Source organism: Heterocephalus glaber, unplaced genomic scaffold (genome assembly GCF_053883595.1).
Source record: "Heterocephalus glaber isolate CG9 unplaced genomic scaffold, H.glaber_assembly_v1.0 deba00000937, whole genome shotgun sequence".
Taxonomy (NCBI): domain Eukaryota; kingdom Metazoa; phylum Chordata; class Mammalia; order Rodentia; family Bathyergidae; genus Heterocephalus; species Heterocephalus glaber.
The window spans coordinates 2,275,640-2,294,635 of record NW_028258173.1 but is presented as its reverse complement, the minus strand read 5'-3'; the positions used below and the strand labels follow the sequence as shown (position 1 = coordinate 2,294,635).

Genomic DNA, 18,996 nt, shown 5'->3' with positions numbered 1-18,996 from the left:
AGCTTCCCAAAGTGCTGAGATTACAGGCCTGCACCACCACACCCGGCCTCTTCTCTTGTACATAAAAACAGTGAATGTTTCACTTTGTTGTCCTGGCCACCATGTGAGAAGTAGGAGACGAGAAGTTTTGCAGGTGTTTTGCCAGGCTGGGAATGTCAAGGCAGCAGGCACCTGCTGAGGTGACTGAGCCACAGCGGCCCTGCCCCCACCTGCAGGCACACCCTGTGGAAGCGAGTCCAAGGAGCCATCACCCCTCTCCTGGCGAGCATGATAGCGCTTCTCGACAGAGATGCCAACCTGGAGCTGCTGAGCAGGCCAGATTTACCAACCTGGGCACAAGACCTGTGGATGTTGATTTTCAGTGATGACAAGCTTCTGGACATTCCGCTTGTGCACAGCCTGAGGTGAGGGAAGACTCATGTACGGCGCCTTCCACGTGCTCTGCCCTGTGCGACAGGCTGTGGGCGTTGCTCTCAGGGCAGTTGGAGGGAGCTGGCAGGAGAGGCCCTCGCCCTGTGAGTCTCTGCTCTCCTCCATTCTGCTCACCTCTCTGCCCTTGGAGCGCTCACTCTCACACACCCAGGAGCGGCGTGACCCCGTGCTCCATGTGCACAGCCAGAGGGCCTGGTCCTGCCGGAGACGGTGGGCATCTCTCTTGGTCTCTGCCACCTTGGTCTGTTTCTGTTTTGTCTGTAAACAAGGCCTCGGCGAGGGGCGAGCGGCCCTCCAGGTCCTTTACTGCAGAACCCTGGCCTGGGAGGCAGACCAGCCGACACGGACACTGTGTAGCCCTCAGCACCTTGCTTTGTCTTTCTCGGTGGGCGTGGAGCAGGGGCTCGAACTCAGGGCCTCGTTTGCCCCAGGCAAGTGCTCTACCCCTGAGCCACTCTCCTACCCCAGCGCCTCCCTTCTGAGGACTGGGCACTAGCTTCAGTGGTGCCTGCTGTGTGGAGTTTCAAGCTGTTACAGCTGAATGGCCCCATAATTGTCCGGGTTCTTGTGTACAATGAGGGAAGAGTTCCCAAGCCCTCACCCAGTAGTAAGTGGCAAGCAGCTGTGTTTATTGAAGATCACGGGAAGTTGTGCTCAGGGCCAGTCTGTGCCATAAAGGTTTAACACAGACCAAGAAAGGTGCCGGGTGACAGAAAAGCACCACACACAGGTCAAAGGTAGCAACAGAAAAAAGGGGCCGATGACTCAGGCTTTCACAACTCAGAGCCCGGACACCTCTGCCTTAGGTGCCTCCCACTGAGTCTCTAGATGTGATTGACAGGTGCTTCGCATGCACACTCATCCCAGAACTCACTCATCTTAATTATTTATGAGATGTAGTGCATATTTACAAGGCTGTAATAAAGTGGAAGTGGAGTAAAGGTGACCAGAAAGTCTGGCTAGGAGATCCAACCTGCATGTGCTCTTGCCTAGGGCATTGGTGAGCCTCTGAGCTTTTGTTATTTTATTTTCCACCTCTTTTAGAATGCTGGAAGCAGACAGAACCTTAGGGTGCTTTTTAGAGCTAAATGTAGGGGAGGGAGTGACTCTCAGCTCCATGTTTGTAACTGTGTAAAATGGACATCTCACAAACATATTCTCGTTCCTGGGCCTTGCTGCAGATCTAAGAGTGACATGTCCTCCATCCTGGTGGAGAACTGCATGGCTGGGAACACCTCCAATGACATCCCCTTTAGCTGGAGAATCAAGGACTACCTGGAAGAGCTGTGTATCCAGGCCCAGTACATCACACATGCCGAAGGTGAGTGCCGGTGTGAGTCGGGTGTGCCAGGCCTCCAGTGCAGATATTCTACTACTGGCACCAGGGTGACTTCGGAGTTCTTAGCTTAAATACTCTGCGGGTGGGAGAGCCTCATGTTTTATGTCATTTCTTCATTTTAAAATGGAGCAAGACTCTCCAGCGGGAGTCAGAAGCTATTAAGTCACATAGCGAGGGTGACCCACGAGCTGATGCTGAGTGACTCGCTGGCCGGGGATCTGGTGAACGGGGTGCTCTCTGGCAGGGAGAGAGCTCATTACCTGCACTCACTGTCGGTCATCCGCATTCTGAGGCACCTGGAAAACTCAGGCAGGGGACTAAGGCACCACCCCACTAAGCTTCCTCAGCAACTAGGGGCAGCTGGAGTGCAGTGTCCTCCTCCTCCATGCTGCCCTCTTGAGTCGCACAAGCCAGACAACCCCCCCCACGCTCTGCCTGGGTGTCCGTGCCAAGGGGTCTGGACATAGCATTCTAGGAAAACCAAAGGCAGCATAGCATTTTTGGAAATGTCATCATTCATACATGAAATCACCCTCTCAACATTTACTCAGTACCTACGAGTCAGTCTGCTCAAAAATGACCTTGTCCCTCGGGGTCAGCGTCCTGCAATTCTGAACCAGCATGACCCAGTCTGGCTCATGGTGGGCTGGCATTTTCCTTTTGAGGGCAGCACCCTACGTGGTCCTACTTGTCTGGGATGGCATGCGACCCAGGAGCCAGCTCTCCGTGCACCCTTAGACAGAGCTCTCTGGTGTGTGCATCTCTCACCCCAGCTCCTGAGGAGCAGCCCACGCATTCCTGATTCACTTGGAACCTGGGTTCCTGCAGTCCATTCTGACGTGGCAAACTTGGTCTGTCTCAGTGGCTTCCCCCTGCTTGGGGCAGCATGGCTCTTGCTGCCCTAAATGTAACAGTGATCACACCTTTCTTGCTTTTCCCCTGTTGTCTAGACAATGTGTATTGCTATTTCTGCCCTTTGCAGTTAGGTCAGGTGGCCGGTGTGGCTTTGCACCTGGGCTGGGATTCACCAGGGCCACTTGGCTGCCCCTGCTCATGCACTCCTGCTTGGTGCAGTGAGCTCTTCCAGAAACTCACCTCTCTCTCTTACATGCTCTTTGGCCTACTCCTTGCAGGGCTGCCGCAGAAGTTAGTGGAAATCTTCCAGCAGACGCCTCTGGGTTTGTTCCTCACTCAGCTCCCTGAAAGGCAGCAGGTAGAGCTCCTACACAGCTACTCGAATGACTTCCTGCTCCTGACCATGAAAGTGTCCACCATGGAGGAGTTGAAGGTAGATGCTGGCTCCCATCACACGTGGGGCTTATCCAGGGTAGACCACCAGGCAGCACAGGTGCACACCCTCGGCTCCCAGGAGCCCGCACTGTCGTGGGTGGGGACAGAGTAAGAAGCATGCAGCATGCCAGGGTGAGAAACCAGAGCCAGGCCCTGCTAGAACAGAACCTTCTGTCTCTTCGAGAAGTCCTTCAATTTAAATGTTTAGTTTGCTTGGAGAATATTAAGGTAAATATTTAACTGACTCTGTAAGGTAAGAATAATAAATGAGGTTCACTGGAAAGATTAGTACTTTGGACTGCTGAAAACCTTCACACTTCAGTACACAGAAAAGGATAAGGGACAAGTTTGAGGAGGACAAATGCTATAGCCAGTGTGGCGAGAGGTTAATGAAGTGTTCTCAGCAATCGGTAAAAACATAACCTGCCTTTTAAAAGTGGGTAAAAGTTACAAGCCACCTATTCGTGGAATAATTATACAAGCATCCAGAAGACATTTGCACATTGTTTGCTTCACTAGAAAGTCACAAACCTGACTCTCACATCCCTCTTCCTCCTGTTCATTTGGCAAAAGGGATCTTTAAAAAGGGCAGTCGTCAGTGCTGTGAGGGAAGGGACCAGGGACGCTGGGGAATCCCTGTGGCTGGTCTGGTCAAGAGCTGCTGTTGCCTACCAGTGCTATCTGAGGAGCTCCCAGGAGCTTCGTTTCAGCTTTGTTTCTAGTAATAAAGAATTAGGATAACTTAAATGCCTAAAACTTGAGTTGGGGACAAACATGGCCATTGGCGAAACGGTGCTTCCAAGCTGGGTGTGGGCTGTGCCCGTGATTCAGGCACAGAGACAGCTGCAAGCTGGGGCCCTGCCTCAGAAAGGGCTGGGGATGCAGTGCAGCGGTGAGCACCCTCGGGCTCAGTCCCCAGCACCATCCCCCCAAACAGTACGCTCAGCGAGGGTTATGTGTCCATAATGTCATACTGAGTGAAGAAAGCCAGGAACACAGTGGTCTTGATTTGGGGTAACGGTGAGGAAAAGGGACTGATATGAGAATGGCCAGGGCTCTATCAAAAAGAAACAGGAAGATGATCACAGAAAGCCTGATTTTTAATTTTCTTTTTTTAAGTTTTTAAATAGTCCTGATTTCCCATGGGAAAAACATATCTTCTTCTTCTTCTTCTTCTTCTTCTTCTTTTTTTTTTTTGGTACCGGGGATCGAACTCAGGTCCTCGCGCTTGCGCAGCAGGCAGCAGAACCACTGAGCTAAATCCCCGGCCCCATGGGAAAACATCTTTATAACCTAAAAGTGCAACTGAGAGCCTCTATTGACCCCAGTTCCTGCAGATGGCCCTGTGGTCTTGCCTGAGGGAGCTGCAGGAGGCACTGGGACAGCCTGAGGGGGCGCTCTCCTTGCCGTGGGTGCACCTGGCCTACCAGCACTTCAGGACGCGGCTGCAGAACTTCTCCCGAATCTTGACCATCCATCCCTCAGTCCTGCACAGCCTCACTGAGGCTGCACCGAAGCACAACTTGGCTGGCCGTGAGATGGTATGGGCCCTCACTGTGCCAGAGTGTCGGGGTGATTTGCCTCTGTTCTGGGAGCAGAAGGCATTTGGGGCTGGGTCCCAGTGGGAGACTTCCCAGGCACGTAGGTCACGTAGCTCATAGGTGTTTCAAACACACCTGACTAAGGCTTCCTACACCCTAAGATGTGGACAGAGTCTGTTCCAAGCCTGGAATACAAGAACTCGCTGGGCTAACCTCAGGGCCTGTGACCTGAGGATACAGCAGCTAAATAACGGGCAGGGCAGGGCCCCTGCCATCCCACATGACTGTTCTCTTCCCAGACACTGGACGTATTTGCAGCAATGGCCTGTGTGGAGAAGCTGACAGAAGACACCTTGGAGCCCAGTCCCCAGGCCTGGCTGCAGCTAGTAAAGAACCTGTCCATGCCGCTGGAGCTCATCTGCTCAGATGGGTACCTGCAAGGCAGCGGGAATATGACCAGAGCTCTCATCGGTGAGATCAGGTGAGACCCGGGGGCTCATCTCATGCTCTCACTCTATGCCCACAGGTAGCACACCTGTCTCGGGCAGGATTCTCCCTTCAGGCCCCACTTCATCTGTGCTGAACCCCGGGAAGTGTCCAGCAGCTCGTATGACACAAGAGGAAAGCTGCAGGAGTGGGGCCACTGTGTCCCAGGGCCCATGGAAAGTTAGCCAGCTTATAGTGATGCCCTTTGTGGACTGCTGAACAACAGGGAGCAGCCAGGGCAGCAGGGACAGGAGGGTGAGTGGAACGGGGATAGGCCATTGGGCTGGACTTTAGGGCAAGGCAGGACTTACCAGGTGCAGGGCTGTGGCACACAGGCCACTGTGGCATTGGACAGGGGACACCAAGCCTGGCAGGAGCGGAGTAGCCAAGGGCCAGCACCTATCAGGGCAGGTGGTCCTCCCTCTGGCCTTGTCTCCTCGTCCTCTGCCTGGACCTGCTGTCTCCTCCCCTCTGCTCCTTATGTCCTGGGCTCCCTGTCAGAGCTGAGCAAGGGACTTCCCTCTTCTGACAGAGCCCAGTGGAATCGCATCTTCTCCATTTCGCTCTTCGTGGAGCATGTGCTCCTAGGGACCGAGAGCCAGGTACCTGAGCTGAGCGAGCTGGTGACCAAGTACGTCTTCTTGCTGAACAAGGTGGGTGCTGGGGCTGCCTCAGCCATGCATGTGGGTCTGTGTCTGGCAGGATGAAGAGTCTCTGAGGCACCCTGACAGGCAGCTGGCCTTGCTCTGGCCTCGTGCCCAGCAGTGCTGGACAAAAAGAAAGCGATTTCGTTAACTGGCCTCTACATTTTCAGTGTTTGATTGTTTATTAACCTCTCCTCTTTGCTAAGTCAAGATATATCACTGGGGCCCAGGTGCAGGGATGGAAATGATAATGGGGTTCTTGAGGAAGGATGGAGAAACTGGTTCTACCAGCCACTGGGTGACCCCAGAACAGACCAGCAGCCTGGCTCCTGGAGAGCAGGCACCAGAGCCATGGTGAGGATGACAGAGGTGCAGGAGATGACGTCTGGGGTTGGGGACTTTAGGGTGCAGTGCTGTTAGTGGGACCAAAGGAACAGAAAGCCACCGTGCCTCCGCTTTAGCACAACTTTGATAAAGCCAAAGATGGTGCAGCACAGGCCTTGTACAAAAAGCCACTGTTGCGAGATTCTCACGTGGGGAGATGGGACACCTGGGGGCCTTTCTAGGAAGTAGCTTTATTTGTACCAGCACAAGCTCAATGGATGTGCATCTAAAGGCTGAGCGCCCAGCATGGCGAGATCTTGCCCTTTATATACTTCTTGGATCTTTGTCTCTCTTATATGGTAACCCTAACAAACTACAGCTGGATGGGTACAGCCTGTGTTACAGAGCTGTGTTAGAACTACACACGGGCACGTGGGGACTAATTGTGCCACACTGACTTCCTTTACTCTAAGAAGCTCCACATTCCTTGAAGGTCTACATTTTTTTGAAAATTCACATTCCTTAATCGGGGGAGGCTCTGCCACAGTTTTTAGGGAGGGGCCCTACCACACCACCACCAGCAGTGTCGCTCAGCACAGCACAGGCTCTGCCTCTTTCACCCCGTGACCTCACCCTATGACCGTCATATGAGTGCATGGACAGGATCGTGGGTTTGATGACAGGTGGCTAGAGGCAGATTCCCCTCCTGTGTGGTCTGCCTTCCTGGGTGCCATAGGCAACAGTTGATTTAGCCACAGATCATCAGGGCCTGTCTGTCATACCTCTGTCCGTGCAATCCACCACCCAACCACCAGCCCACTGCAATATTTTTTTTTAATTGTAAAATATACTAGCATGAGATGTACTCTTATCACTGTCCATCTCCAGAACTTTTTCATCTTCCCAAACCCAACTCTGTCCCCATTAAAAACTAACTTCTCACTCCTTCCTCCCCCAGCCCCTGGAAACTACCATTCTACTTTTTATCTCTAGGAATTTGACTATTGTGGGTACCTTATATAGTGGGGCTATATAATATTTGTCTTTTTGTGTCTGGCTTGTTTCACTTAGCATATGTTTTCAAGGTTCATCCCTGCTGTAGCAGGTGTCAGAGTTTCCTTCCTTTTTAAGATTGAATAAGATTACAGGGACCATACTTTGTTATCTATTCATCTGTTGATGGATACTTTAGGTTGCTCCATCTTATGATAATCCTGTGTTTAACTCTGAGGACCTGCTTCTCTGTTTTTCACATTTATTTTACTATCAGTCCCCCCCCCCCCCCCCCCCGCCAGGAGATTGAACCCAGGTCCTTCTGCTTGGTCCTTTTTATTTTTTGAGACAGGGTTTCACTAAGTTGCCCAGGCTGCCTTCAAAGTTGGCGACCCTCCTGCCTTACCCTCCCATGTAGCTGAGAATACAGGCATGTACTATCATGCTCAACTCCATTGTGCATTTCTACCAGCAGTGTACGAAGTTCCGGTTGCTTTACATCCTGGCCAATACTTGTTATTTTCAATTTTTTTTGATGGTAACCATCCTAATGGATGTGAAGGAGTATATCACCATGGTTTTGCTTTGCATTTCCATAATGACTGAGGATACTGAGTGTCTTAGTTACTTTTCTCATTACTGAGACAAAATACCTGGCACTTAAAGGAGGAAAGGTTTATTTTGGCTCACAGTTTGTAGAGATTTCAGTCCAGAGTTAGCTGGCCCCAAGGCAGGGCAGCATGGCAGAGGGGCATCACAGAGGAGAAACAGTCCGTGGCAGGGGAGGCAGGAAGCAGCAAGCAGTGAAGCAAGCCTACCTTCTTTGTGTTCCTTTGTATTCCATCCAGGCCACCCACACTCAGGGTGGGGCTTCTGTTTCAGTAAATCCTTTTGGCCACACCCAGAAATATGCTAATTCTAATCAATGGACAAATTTAGTACTACATACTCTTAATCCCAGCATTACACACCCTAGATCCAGCCAGCTCCAAAAACTCCACCTATGAGCACATGAAGGTTTGAGGGGACCTCTAGATATAAGCCATAACACTGAGCATCTTTTCATGTGTTTTTTTTTAGCATTTATGTCTCATCTTTGGATCAATATCTAAACATTTTGTCCATTGTTTGAATTGGGTTAATGATTAACAAATTAAATTTATTCAGGTATTAAAATCACACATACCTTTTTTTTTTTAATACCACCACCCCATACCTGGGATTGAACTCAGGACTTTGTACTTGCCAGGCAGGCGCAGAGCCACTGAGCTACATCTCCAGCCCTACACGCATCATTTCTAAGTATGATTTATCCTGGGAATTCAACAAAGGCTTAAAATGTTTACATCTATAAATGTTAACAGGCATATAATTTAAAACATAAATTCCAAACAATCATTTCAAAATGTAGAGAGAAAACACTGGATAAAATTAATGATTTGGAAAAAATATTCTTGGCAAACTAGGAATAGGGAGCTCTTTTTACTTAATCCTCTAGTGCTCAATGGAATACCTAACATGAAACATTTATGCAAGCATCATGCCTAACCACAAACTTCCAGAAAGAAAATTATTAACCTTAGTCTCATGTATTATTGAAGTTGTGTACTTCCTAACAACCAATGTTTCCATTTCTAGATATATCCTGCCTGGAGACACTCTTCTTTTTTCTTTCTTTCTTTCTTTCTTTCTTTCTTCAAAATTGCTGAGGTTTCTTAAAGATTAGTTGTATATACACAGATGGTTATAATATTATTTTATTATTACATTATTATGTAGATTTTGAAGTATCTGATAATGAAGGTGGGAAAAGAGAAGAGGAAAAGCAAAGAAAAAAAATCAGAAGTCACAGGTGGCATTTTTATAAAGTGTGGGAAATTAGCTGGGAATTGTGGTGCACACCTGTAATCTCAGCACTTGGGAGGCTTAGGCAGGAAGATTGCAAGTTCAAGGCCAACCTGCCAAACTCAGGGCATCTCCAGCCTGCCAAGCATGGGGGTTCCAGTCTGTCCCCTCTGCTGCTGGAACATGCTCCTCTCCTGGCTCCCCTCCTACCTCCACCCTGCTCTGCTGCTCACACTTCCTCATCACCACCTTTCTCCCCAGTGTCTTCAGGAGAACTCCGACATCAAGATGCATGAGCCTTTTGTAGCTGTAATGACCACTCTTTGTGAATGCAAAGACCGCGCCAGCAGTACCTTTACCAGGTAAAACCTGTGGCCTAGGACCTGTGGATGAGAGAGCACTATGCCTCTGGGGTAGTCACTCCTGGCCAGCTTCTCTGCCTCCAGACTGATTGCCTCCCCCATTCCAGGTTTGGTATTCACCCATGCTCCATCTGCCTGGGAGATGCGCAGGACCCCGTGTGCCTGCCCTGTGACCATGTGTATTGCCTGGCCTGCATCAAACCCTGGCTGGCCTCTGGGGAGGACTTATGCCCCTACTGCTTAACCAACCTGCCAGACAACTTCTCTCCAACCATTTCCCAGGAGTACAGGTAAAGCTCTCTCTTAAAGCTTTCTCTTTTTCCTGTCTTTTTCTTTTTCTTTTTTCAAATATAATACTCAGAAATGTGATCTCTGCTGACTGTCATTTGCTCGAGAGTGAGCCTGCCTGCAGAGGCACTATAGGAGCCACTGGCGCCCATGTCAGGGCCTCAGAATTCACCACTCCGCCAGGTATGCCCACGTACCGACATAGAGACAGCAAAATCATATGGCCAAAAAGTCATGAATTAAAGCCCTTGAAAGAGGCCGTGGAATTTGCATGCAGCTCTTCTGTCCTTCTCCCATACTGGGGCTGGACCCCAGGCCTCACCCGTGCTGGGCAAGTGCTCTGTCCCGATCCCCACACAGAGCCCCAGGTTGTGACCACCCTGCTGGGTAGGGCCGTGCATGTTCTCAGGCTTGAAGGTGATACCAGTTCTTACCTGGCTTCGCAGAGGAAAAGCAGGAGCTATAGGTCGGTGGCATCTTGGCCCTGAGCCCTACTGCCTCAGTGATTACCTTTCCTTCCCTTCCCTTCCCTCCCAGCAGAGGGGTCTTTTGATGCGCTTTGGACATGCAAGGGTCCCAGCTGGCCCAAGTGCCCCAGGCACTCCTAGGAAGAGATGAGGCAGACACTGCCTGTTACTGTTTTGGCAGCCAGCTCCAACTTGCACACGGAGAGACGCAGGGTCCTGTGACTGAGCCTCCCCTCTGTCCCCAGGGAGGCCGTGGAAAAGCACGCCCACTTCCGGCGCATGTGCAACAGCTTCTTTGTGGACCTGGTCTCCACCATGTGCTTCAAGGACAATGCTCCGCCTCAGAAGAAAGTGATCGATAGCCTGCTGTCTTTGCTCTTCGTACAGAAGGAGTTCCCGAAAGTCGCCCCACGGGGTGAGTGGCTTTCTTGCTGTCACCCAGAGCTCGGTTCTTCATCTCAGCTTTGTGCTGTGACTAAGCAGTGGCTCCCTCTTCCTGGCTGCAGGATGCCGTGAACACACAAAGACTCTTTCCCCATTTAATGACGTTGTGGATAAGACTCCTGTCATCCGCTCCGTGGTGCTAAAGCTGCTGTTGAAGTACAGGTAGGTGCAGTTCACCTGGAGGCTTCTACAGAGCCTTAACTTCACAGGCCTTTGTCCGGGCCACCAAGTGTCGCTCTTAGGGGGAGGAGCCAGGTTGCAGTTCAGGGAATGTTCACTGGTGCGAGGGAATCTGGCTTGTGTTGCTGGGCTCAGCACCATTTTTTTTTCTTTTTGGTACTGGGGATTGAACTCGGGACCTTGCACTTGCAAGGCAGGTCCCGGAACCACTGAGCTAAATCCCTCACCATCTTATTTTTTTAAAAAGTTTTTTGGGTACTGGGGGTCGAACTTGGGTCCTTGCGCTTGTGCAACAGGCAGCAAAACCACTGAGCTAAATCCCCGGCCCAATAACATTTTTTTTTGGTACTGGGGATCAAACTTGGGGCCTTGCGCTTGTGAGGCAGGCGGCAGAACCACTGAGCTAAATCCCCAGTCCTCAGCACCATTTTAGAAATAACACTAAGACAGTAAGTACGGTATTTGCCTTTTTTGGCATGTTGGTATTCACAGTAGCATTCCTGAAGCAGAGGCCCGTGAGCATGGACCTCCGCACAGATATGGTAGCAGTAGTCACATTCCCACTCTGCACCTGGAGTCTTCTAACACGTTGGTTTCACTTACTAAATCTCCATCCTTGATTTGACTCCTTACTGTTCGTGGAAACAAGAAATTCACACAGAGCACACAAGCTTCTTACCAAAGGACAGCGTGTATCTCCCGAAGTCACTCGGGATGAGGCCAAGGAGCCTGTGCCTAGTGGATGATTCTCAGGCCACATGGGGGCAGCCTTCGAGCCTGGCACCAAGACCCCTGCTGCTTTTGTTGCCAATGGCACAATTCAAGCTTTTGAGTGAAAATTGAAGTGTTGGAAAGCTCTACCCTGAGCTGGTTAGCTTTCTAATACTTAAGCTTTTTGAGGTGGTTTTGTGATATCAATGCATGTGGATGAAGTATTTTTGTTTCCAATGTTGTAGAATAAAAATGTGTCAACATTGCAAGATTTGCCTCGCTCAGCAACCCAAGATTTTTCAAATGATCAATGCCTGATGTCACAAAAGAAAGATTCAGGGGCTGGGGTTATAGCTCAGGGGTAGAGAGTTTGTCCAGCATGTGGTGAGGCCCTGAGTTCAATCTAGCACAGGGGGGAAATGTCCATTTAAATTGGAAGATTAACCATCTGATTTCAATATAATTGACTACGAAAACTGCTCTGATAACAGTGTCAGGTTCCACAGCCAACCTCTAGAAACAGTTGTTTATTAAGTCTTGCTACAGAATCAAAGAAGAGTATCCACAATTAGCTGCCAAGACTATTAATGTTTCTCTCCTTCTCTGACTACCACACTACATTATGTTAACTACATGTTAGCTACATCACGTGTGGGGCCAGGATTTCTTCATATACTTTAGTATTGCAGAACTGATTGGAAGCAAGCATGGGAAATCAGATGACTTCTGTTAAGCCAGGCAGGTTAAAGAGATTTGCAAGACAAACTTCTGAAAATGTTATTCATTTATTTGTAACAGGTTTATTCTTGTTGTTGTAAATGAATCATTAAATATTTTTGAAAGTTCTTAGTTTTAATTTCTAATTATCTTTACTATTGATAGGTGTAACCCATGTGAACAAAAGCTCTTTGTGGTTATCAGCAACTTTTAAGCCTGTGAAAGGATCTTGAGACTACAACATTTGAGAACAGCCTATCTCATATATGGAATTTCATACTCCAGCAATTATGCTAACGTATTTTTATAAAACCATGTGATATAACTTTACTTTCTTGTTGCTGGACACCTATGAGTTAATACTGGACACCTGTGAGTTAAAGGAGGAGAAGCTTATTTTACCTCACAGTCTGTAGAGGTTTCAGTCCATAGTCGGCTGGCTCCACGGGAGGGCGGCATGGCAGAGCAAAAGAGCTCATGGCAGGGCAGGCAGGAGGCAACAAGACTTCCTTCTTTCCCTTTTTATTCCATCCATGCTACAAGCCTATTGGTTGGTGCCACCTACACCCAGAGTGGGTCTTTCCTCTTCAGTAAGTCCATCATCCACACCCAGAACTATGCTAAACCAATCAGTGGGCTAACCCAGTACCACACACCCATGATCCAGTGTCACACGCACGATCCAGTCACTCCCCAGACCCCCACCTATGAGCATCTGAGGCTCTGGGGAACAATTACCTATGAGTCATAACATGTAGTATACACTTACACATACCCAGAGAAATAGATGGATAGATTACGGATTGATAGGTAGATACTTGCTTTTATAAGATAAATCTCCGGGTCCCACGTAACCAGGAATACTATTTGTCTGTCCACAGCTTCCAGGAAGTGAAGAATTACATTCAGGACTACCTGTCCCTGCTAGAGAGCAAAGCATTCATCTTCGAAGACAAAACTGAACTATATATGCTCTTCATCAACTGCCTGGAAGTGAGCTGACTGTCGCTTCCCCAAGTCCCTTTAGCAAAGTCTGAACAGTATAGTTCATGCAACCAAAAAGTGAATGTTTCAGGAAAACTGAAAGCATTTTGCTTTAGTCAGTACAGTGAGCAGGTGCTTCGCTTTTTGGGGGGGGGGCGGGTGTTTTTAGCTCTGAGCACTCTATTTGTAGTCATGACCCTTAGTGACATTTGCTGTGACCCTTAGTGACATCTACTGACAGTGAAATGGTAGTACCTAGTGATGCTGAAGCTATCTTGTCTTGTGTAAGTGTGCTCTGGTATCTGCACAACAGCCTCGTGGTCATGCCTTTCTCAGAACCTGTTGTGGTTGTTGTGGGATGCATGGGTGTGTGGACATCTGTGTGCATGTGCACACAAAGGACACACAGCCGAGCAGAAGGCACCACTGAAGTCAGCAGAGCTTATCACCAGGTGCTAAGATTATGAACCCTTATTGTCGTCATATTTTTATTCCCAAAATGTTTATAGTACACAGGACACAAACTGGATGATTTGAAAAGTTTTTCCTCTTTCTTTCCCCCAAAATAGAAAGGGATATTAGTTTTCCATGATTAATAAAATTTACATTCATATCTACAATGATATTCTTTGCTTTACCTCTGTAAAGTCACTGTGTGATACTAGAAAGGGGAGGGCTTGCCTACTAGAAAGAATTATGTCCTTTTCTTTCTTGTTTTTTGTTCCTTAGGATTCGATATATGAGAAGACCAGTTCTTGCTCCAGGAACAATGAGCTGAGCTACCTGAGGGAGGAAGCCCATTTCCTCCAGTCTTGCTCCCCTAGAAGACATGGCCAGGGACCGGCCACTGTGGCCTCCGTGGAGTACTTGCAGGAGTTGGCCAGGATCCGCCTGTGTCTCGACAGGGCTTCTGACTTCCTCGCAGAGCTTCCAGAGGGCTCAGGCACGTCTTCTCTCTCTCTTAGCTAGGAAGTATGGGAAGCCTGCCCTCCAGGCGAGCCTAACTTCTCCCCCCACCCCCGGCCCGGTGCCTTCTCCCTGGATGTGTCTGCACTGTGACTCCCCACATCACTCTCCCCTGCCCTTTCAGAGCTGGCTGAGGAGCGGCAGTGCTACCTACAGCAGGTAAAGCAGTTCTGTGACCGCAGCGGGAACGACTGGTACCGAGTGTACCTGGTGAGGAGACTCTCCAGCCAGCGCGGGATGGATTTCGTGCAGGGCCTCTGCAGGCAGGGCCACCCCTGCCACTGGGTGTTTCCCAAGGGAGTCACGGAGCAGGTATGACGTGGGTCCCAGGAGGATGCCTGGGCTGTGGGGTCCCTGCAGGACATCCAAGCTGGAACAGGGGCTGCCAGCCCTGCATGCTGCCCCCCACTCCAGAATGGAGACAGACATGCGCCTGTGTGATCTTTCTCTCTGAGCTTTAGCACAGGTTTAGATCTCTTGCCCTATGGCAGAAGAGGCAGGCACACGGGTGCACACACACGAGTATGTGTGTTGCTGGGTTGTGGCTTACTTGCAGTTTGTATAGACATCCTCCTCATCCAGTCATACACACAGTAGTTGAATCTTTGCATGGCCTTTGCTTTGAGCAAACTGAGAGTGATTCAGCTTGCAGGGTGAGTCATTGTACCCTCTGCCAGGCAGAGACGGGAGGACTGAGAAGTAAGGACGCACAAATGCGCCAAGTTTGGCTTTAGGGCCTCTCAGCTTGCCTTTCTTGGTGCTCAGAAATTAGCATGGTCCTACTGCCCTGGGGTTACAAAATGACACTGAAACTCCTGGCATTTTTATATTAGCAACTGCGGCTCGGAGGTGACACATTTTGGTCATCTGGGCTTGGTATGGTGCTGTGAGTGGAGAAAACCACCAGGTAGAAGGTCGGCACGGCCCCTCCCTGGGCTCTTCACCCACTGTGGAGTCTGCTCTCCTCCAGAGAGCCCTGGCCTGCCATGCGTGGGACACCCAGGCGCTCCCAGCCCAGCCACCTCCAGGCCTCTGATGATGACTAGGAGTCTTTACCCACGGTGACAGTTCTTTACAAAGCATCCTTATGCTGTCCCCATTGAGACTAACCCCTGTGTCCTCCTGGCTTGCAGAAGGACCATCTAAGCCAGATGGATGGATACTTGGTGTATGGTGAGGAATACAAGGCCGTTCGTGATGCTGTGGGCCATGCCATGCTCCAGCTAAAGACCACAGGCATCGGGACTGCTCTGATGGTAGGCTGGGGGGGGGCCCCTCACCAGGGTGGTGGCACCCTGGGACCTGACTCTTGCCTCTTACGCCCAGTGGTACAGGGCGACACACAGGAGCCGTGAGCAGACCCTAAAGGAGCAGTGAGCAGGGACAGTTGTGTTAGCTGACTGGTTCTTTCCTTTGAGGTCCTCCTGAAAATTCACTTCCTCCAGGATCCTCTGCTGTGAGATACTCAGAGTCCATGCCTGTGTACAGTCACAATTCATAGCTACACTTATGCGTCTGTTTATTTTGATAAAGATTCAGGGTTTGTAGTATTCTTACCTTTAAATTGTTGTTATGTTATTGTGGTCTCGCTTCCTCTTTGAGTCCCTGTTCACTATGGCATTGCTGGGGAAGAGGAAATAGAAAAGCCTGTTCCTGCTCAGGAAATGTTTCCAAGACCAGAGATGCAGCCAGAAAAAGAACAGATGTTGGTTTATGTTCCTTCTGTCATCGCCTGCCTGCTCAGCGTGTGCCAAGTGTGATCTGAGCATGTTTGGTGAACCTTGCAGCCCCAGAGTTGTTGCAGAGACGAAGATCCCCGAGGCACATGGTCCGGGGTCTGGGGCTTGGGAGAGGCGCCCTCTCCCTGGGTAGTTTGAAGGCTGATTCCACGTCCACATGCAAATCACCCTGGGTCTTGGCCCTTGGGTAGCACCTTGTAACTTTTTTTTTTTCTGGTACCAGAGATCAAACTTAGGGCCTTGTGCTTGCGAAGCAGGCAGCGGAACCACTGAGCTAAATCCCTGGCCCAACTTTTTTTATTTTTTGGTACTGGCTGTTGAACCCAGGGCCTTCACACGGAGCTACAGGTCCAGCCCTTTTTTGAGAGAGGGTTTCATTAAGTTGCCCTGGCTCAGTTCAAACTTGCGATCTGCTGTCACAGCCTCCCAGAGAGCTGGGATTCCAGGTGGGCGTCACCATACCCAGCGGAGCCCTGTCACTGTTAATTTCTCACTTGATACCGGTGCCCTTGCAGGCCTGCAGGAGCCCCAGGCCCCAGCAAGCGGCCTACTTACTGCTGGCGCTGTACCGAGAAGTGGCTGTTCTGTTCTGCTCCCAAAGCGAAGACCTGCACCCTACGCCCAAGGTGAGCGGCCGTCTGCAGGGCTTGTGTGAGGAGCCTCACATTAAGAGACTTCTGCATGCACCGAAAGTCACAAACACAAATTATGCTGATTCTTACCTAGGATAGAGGTTCTCAACCTTGTTATGTGGAAGTACTATTTTGCATTTATCCCAAAGCTTACAGAATGATCATAAACCAAGAGTCAAGAACGTAAGATAATATTTACCAAAACAGCATATGAAAATTTGGGTTTATGTATGCGGTTACTGTGTTTCCATACGAAAAATTCTCTGAAAAATTTCCCCTCAATTGGTGATAATGTAACCATTTTTGTCTTGGTATTTGCTACATATTTTGTATGGAAATGTGTGAGTCAGAGTGCAAGCCTTGAGTTCCCAGTCCTCTGTGATATAACCTAACGTGCAAAACATGTTTCCCGCCAGCAATGTGAAGCTATGAATAAATTCATTGAGGAAAGCAAACTCCTCTCTCCTGAGATCCAACGCTTTGCCACACCCCTCGTGAACAATATCCTGCCTCTGCTGAACTCAGGGCCTGGCTCCAGCAGGCTTGAAGGGACAGTGGCAGAAATGGCCATTCATGCTGCAGTTGTCCTTCTGTGTGGACAGAATGGAGTCCTGGCGCCCCTAAGGAATTTGGCCTTCTCCCCAGCCAACATGAAGGTAAGACCAGACTGCGACAGCTTCGGCTTTCACGGGAAAACCCAGTGCTTTGCCACCGTAGAGACTGAGCCTGATCTTGAGGACTGTAGAATCCGTTTGCCTTGTGGATTCTCTCTCTGCCCGTCTGTGCTACTTTGCCTGTGGTGGGGCACACTTGCCCGCTCTGTGCTGTCTGTCACACACACCCACCGTACATCCTGCATAAATCGCTCTGGAGATGGAGAAGAAAGAAATGAGAAGTTAGTTCACAGATGCACCTTGAGACCATAATGCTCGGAGAAATCAGACACACAGCATGGAATGTCCCGTGGCTTCTCTAACAGGAGAAACCCAAAGTATAAATCATTTAAAGGGCAAGATGAGAAAGATGGTAGGGAACAGAGAGGTAGACACCGTGAGAATGGGGAGGGCTGGGGAGAAGGAGGAGAGCAGAGGGAGGGGTGAAGGGGAGGCGACCTGTACCGGGTGTACCAGCTCCCCCAGATGAATGTGGTTATTATGCGTCACAAACACACGAGTACAAAATACATTTTAAAAAGCGAGAGGTTTATTTCCTGTCTGTAGACCTCCAGCGGCCGGGCAGGATGTCCACTTACCTGGTCTCTGCCTTTGGTTTTGCAGAATGCTTATCTTCCAACCATGCCTGAAGACCTGCTGTTCCAGGCGAGGCACTGGATGGGTCTGAAACATCTCCAGTGGTACAGTAAGTACGGGGTCTGAGGTGGAGTGCAGTCCTCGCAGCTTGAGAAGCAGCCTGCAGTCACACTAGAGCTTGAATTGCACCTGAGCTCCCCACAGTTCTGCCTGAAAGTTTACAGTCACTTTTTCCTGCATGCCTCTGGCAGCCTGCAGCGTACGCGTGGCTCGAAGGACCCCGCGCTCTGCTGGGTAGACAGTTCGCATCTTTCCACTTCTCCACCATGGGAAGGACCCTGGGGGCCGCCTTCTGTGCTCTGGAGTGTGCAGGCTGGGAAGGGGGACTGAGAGCGACTCCGAGGCTCACTCAAAGGCCAGTCACAGTGCAACAGGTTTGACCCAAAGGCAGCTCTTCCCGAAGTCTAAAGCTGGAGCCAGACATAGTGGTGCAGCCCTGTAATCCCAGTGCTCTGTGAGGCTGACGCAGGAGGATTCCAAGTGTGAGCCCAGCCTGGACAACTTAGACAGACTCAAAATAAAAAAGGGCTGGGGATGTAGCTCAGTGAGAAGGCCCTGGGTTCAATCCCCAATATCACAAAAGGAAGGGAGAGTAAGACGGCGGGAGGTAGAGAGAAAGGAGGGAAGGAGGGAAGGAGGGAGGGAGGGAGCTGGAAGGTAGAATAATATAGCCCATGACTTTACGAGGATTTTGTTGCTGCATTGAGTAAAATAGTCTTTTAGAACTACTTTTTAAAGTTATAATAAAACATGCTCATGGTAAAGAAAAGCCAAGAGAATGGAAAGATATAGTCAGACACGGTGGTACATGCCTGTAACTTTAGCTACGCAGGAGGCTGAGGCAGAAGGATAGAAAATTTGAGCCCAGGCTCAAACTTAGCAAGACCCTGTCTCAAAGAATAAAAAGGGCTCCATGGTAGTTAGATATACAGTACTTTCTACGCTGGCACCGGGTTACCCCTGTCATAAATCTGCAATTGGATTCCTTCCTGCATTTGTAAAGTTAGATTAAGACATTCTTCTCTAACATTTATTGAGCTCCCGGGTAAATGGCAGGTAACTTTCCCGACGGTGTAGTTCGAGTTTCTGAGGAGGCGCTCAGAACGCCTCCTGTGTGTCGTATTTGGGACAGGACAGGAGAGCAGAGCATTAGCTTTCCCTTTCCATGTCGGGAGCTCTCAGCCAACGTGTGTCCCTTGTCTTCTCAACAGCTTGTCCCAATGGTCACCCGTGCACCGTGGGAGAGGTGAGTCTTGGCGTCGGGTGGGCAGGTAGAGAAAACGTGCGCCCCTGTGGGTCTGA

The 18,996-nt window shown here is 49.8% G+C and overlaps 1 protein-coding gene across 2 annotated transcripts in view; it reads left to right on the top strand.

Moving 5' to 3' along the window:
* Rnf213 (ring finger protein 213) overlaps positions 1 to 18,996 on the top strand; it is a 101,574-nt gene that overhangs the window by 65,932 nt on the left and 16,646 nt on the right. For both annotated transcript variants that reach the window (XM_021241141.2, XM_013078126.3), the window contains 18 exons: positions 216 to 404; positions 1,614 to 1,753; positions 2,905 to 3,059; positions 4,390 to 4,602; positions 4,902 to 5,083; positions 5,621 to 5,741; positions 9,156 to 9,256; positions 9,364 to 9,546; positions 10,257 to 10,426; positions 10,518 to 10,617; positions 12,945 to 13,056; positions 13,777 to 13,990; positions 14,138 to 14,325; positions 15,147 to 15,269; positions 16,268 to 16,378; positions 16,801 to 17,040; positions 17,662 to 17,743; positions 18,906 to 18,940. In XM_021241141.2, the coding sequence (XP_021096800.2) occupies positions 216 to 404; positions 1,614 to 1,753; positions 2,905 to 3,059; positions 4,390 to 4,602; positions 4,902 to 5,083; positions 5,621 to 5,741; positions 9,156 to 9,256; positions 9,364 to 9,546; positions 10,257 to 10,426; positions 10,518 to 10,617; positions 12,945 to 13,056; positions 13,777 to 13,990; positions 14,138 to 14,325; positions 15,147 to 15,269; positions 16,268 to 16,378; positions 16,801 to 17,040; positions 17,662 to 17,743; positions 18,906 to 18,940 (2,659 nt within the window). The remainder of the gene's footprint in view (positions 1 to 215; positions 405 to 1,613; positions 1,754 to 2,904; positions 3,060 to 4,389; positions 4,603 to 4,901; positions 5,084 to 5,620; positions 5,742 to 9,155; positions 9,257 to 9,363; positions 9,547 to 10,256; positions 10,427 to 10,517; positions 10,618 to 12,944; positions 13,057 to 13,776; positions 13,991 to 14,137; positions 14,326 to 15,146; positions 15,270 to 16,267; positions 16,379 to 16,800; positions 17,041 to 17,661; positions 17,744 to 18,905; positions 18,941 to 18,996) is intronic.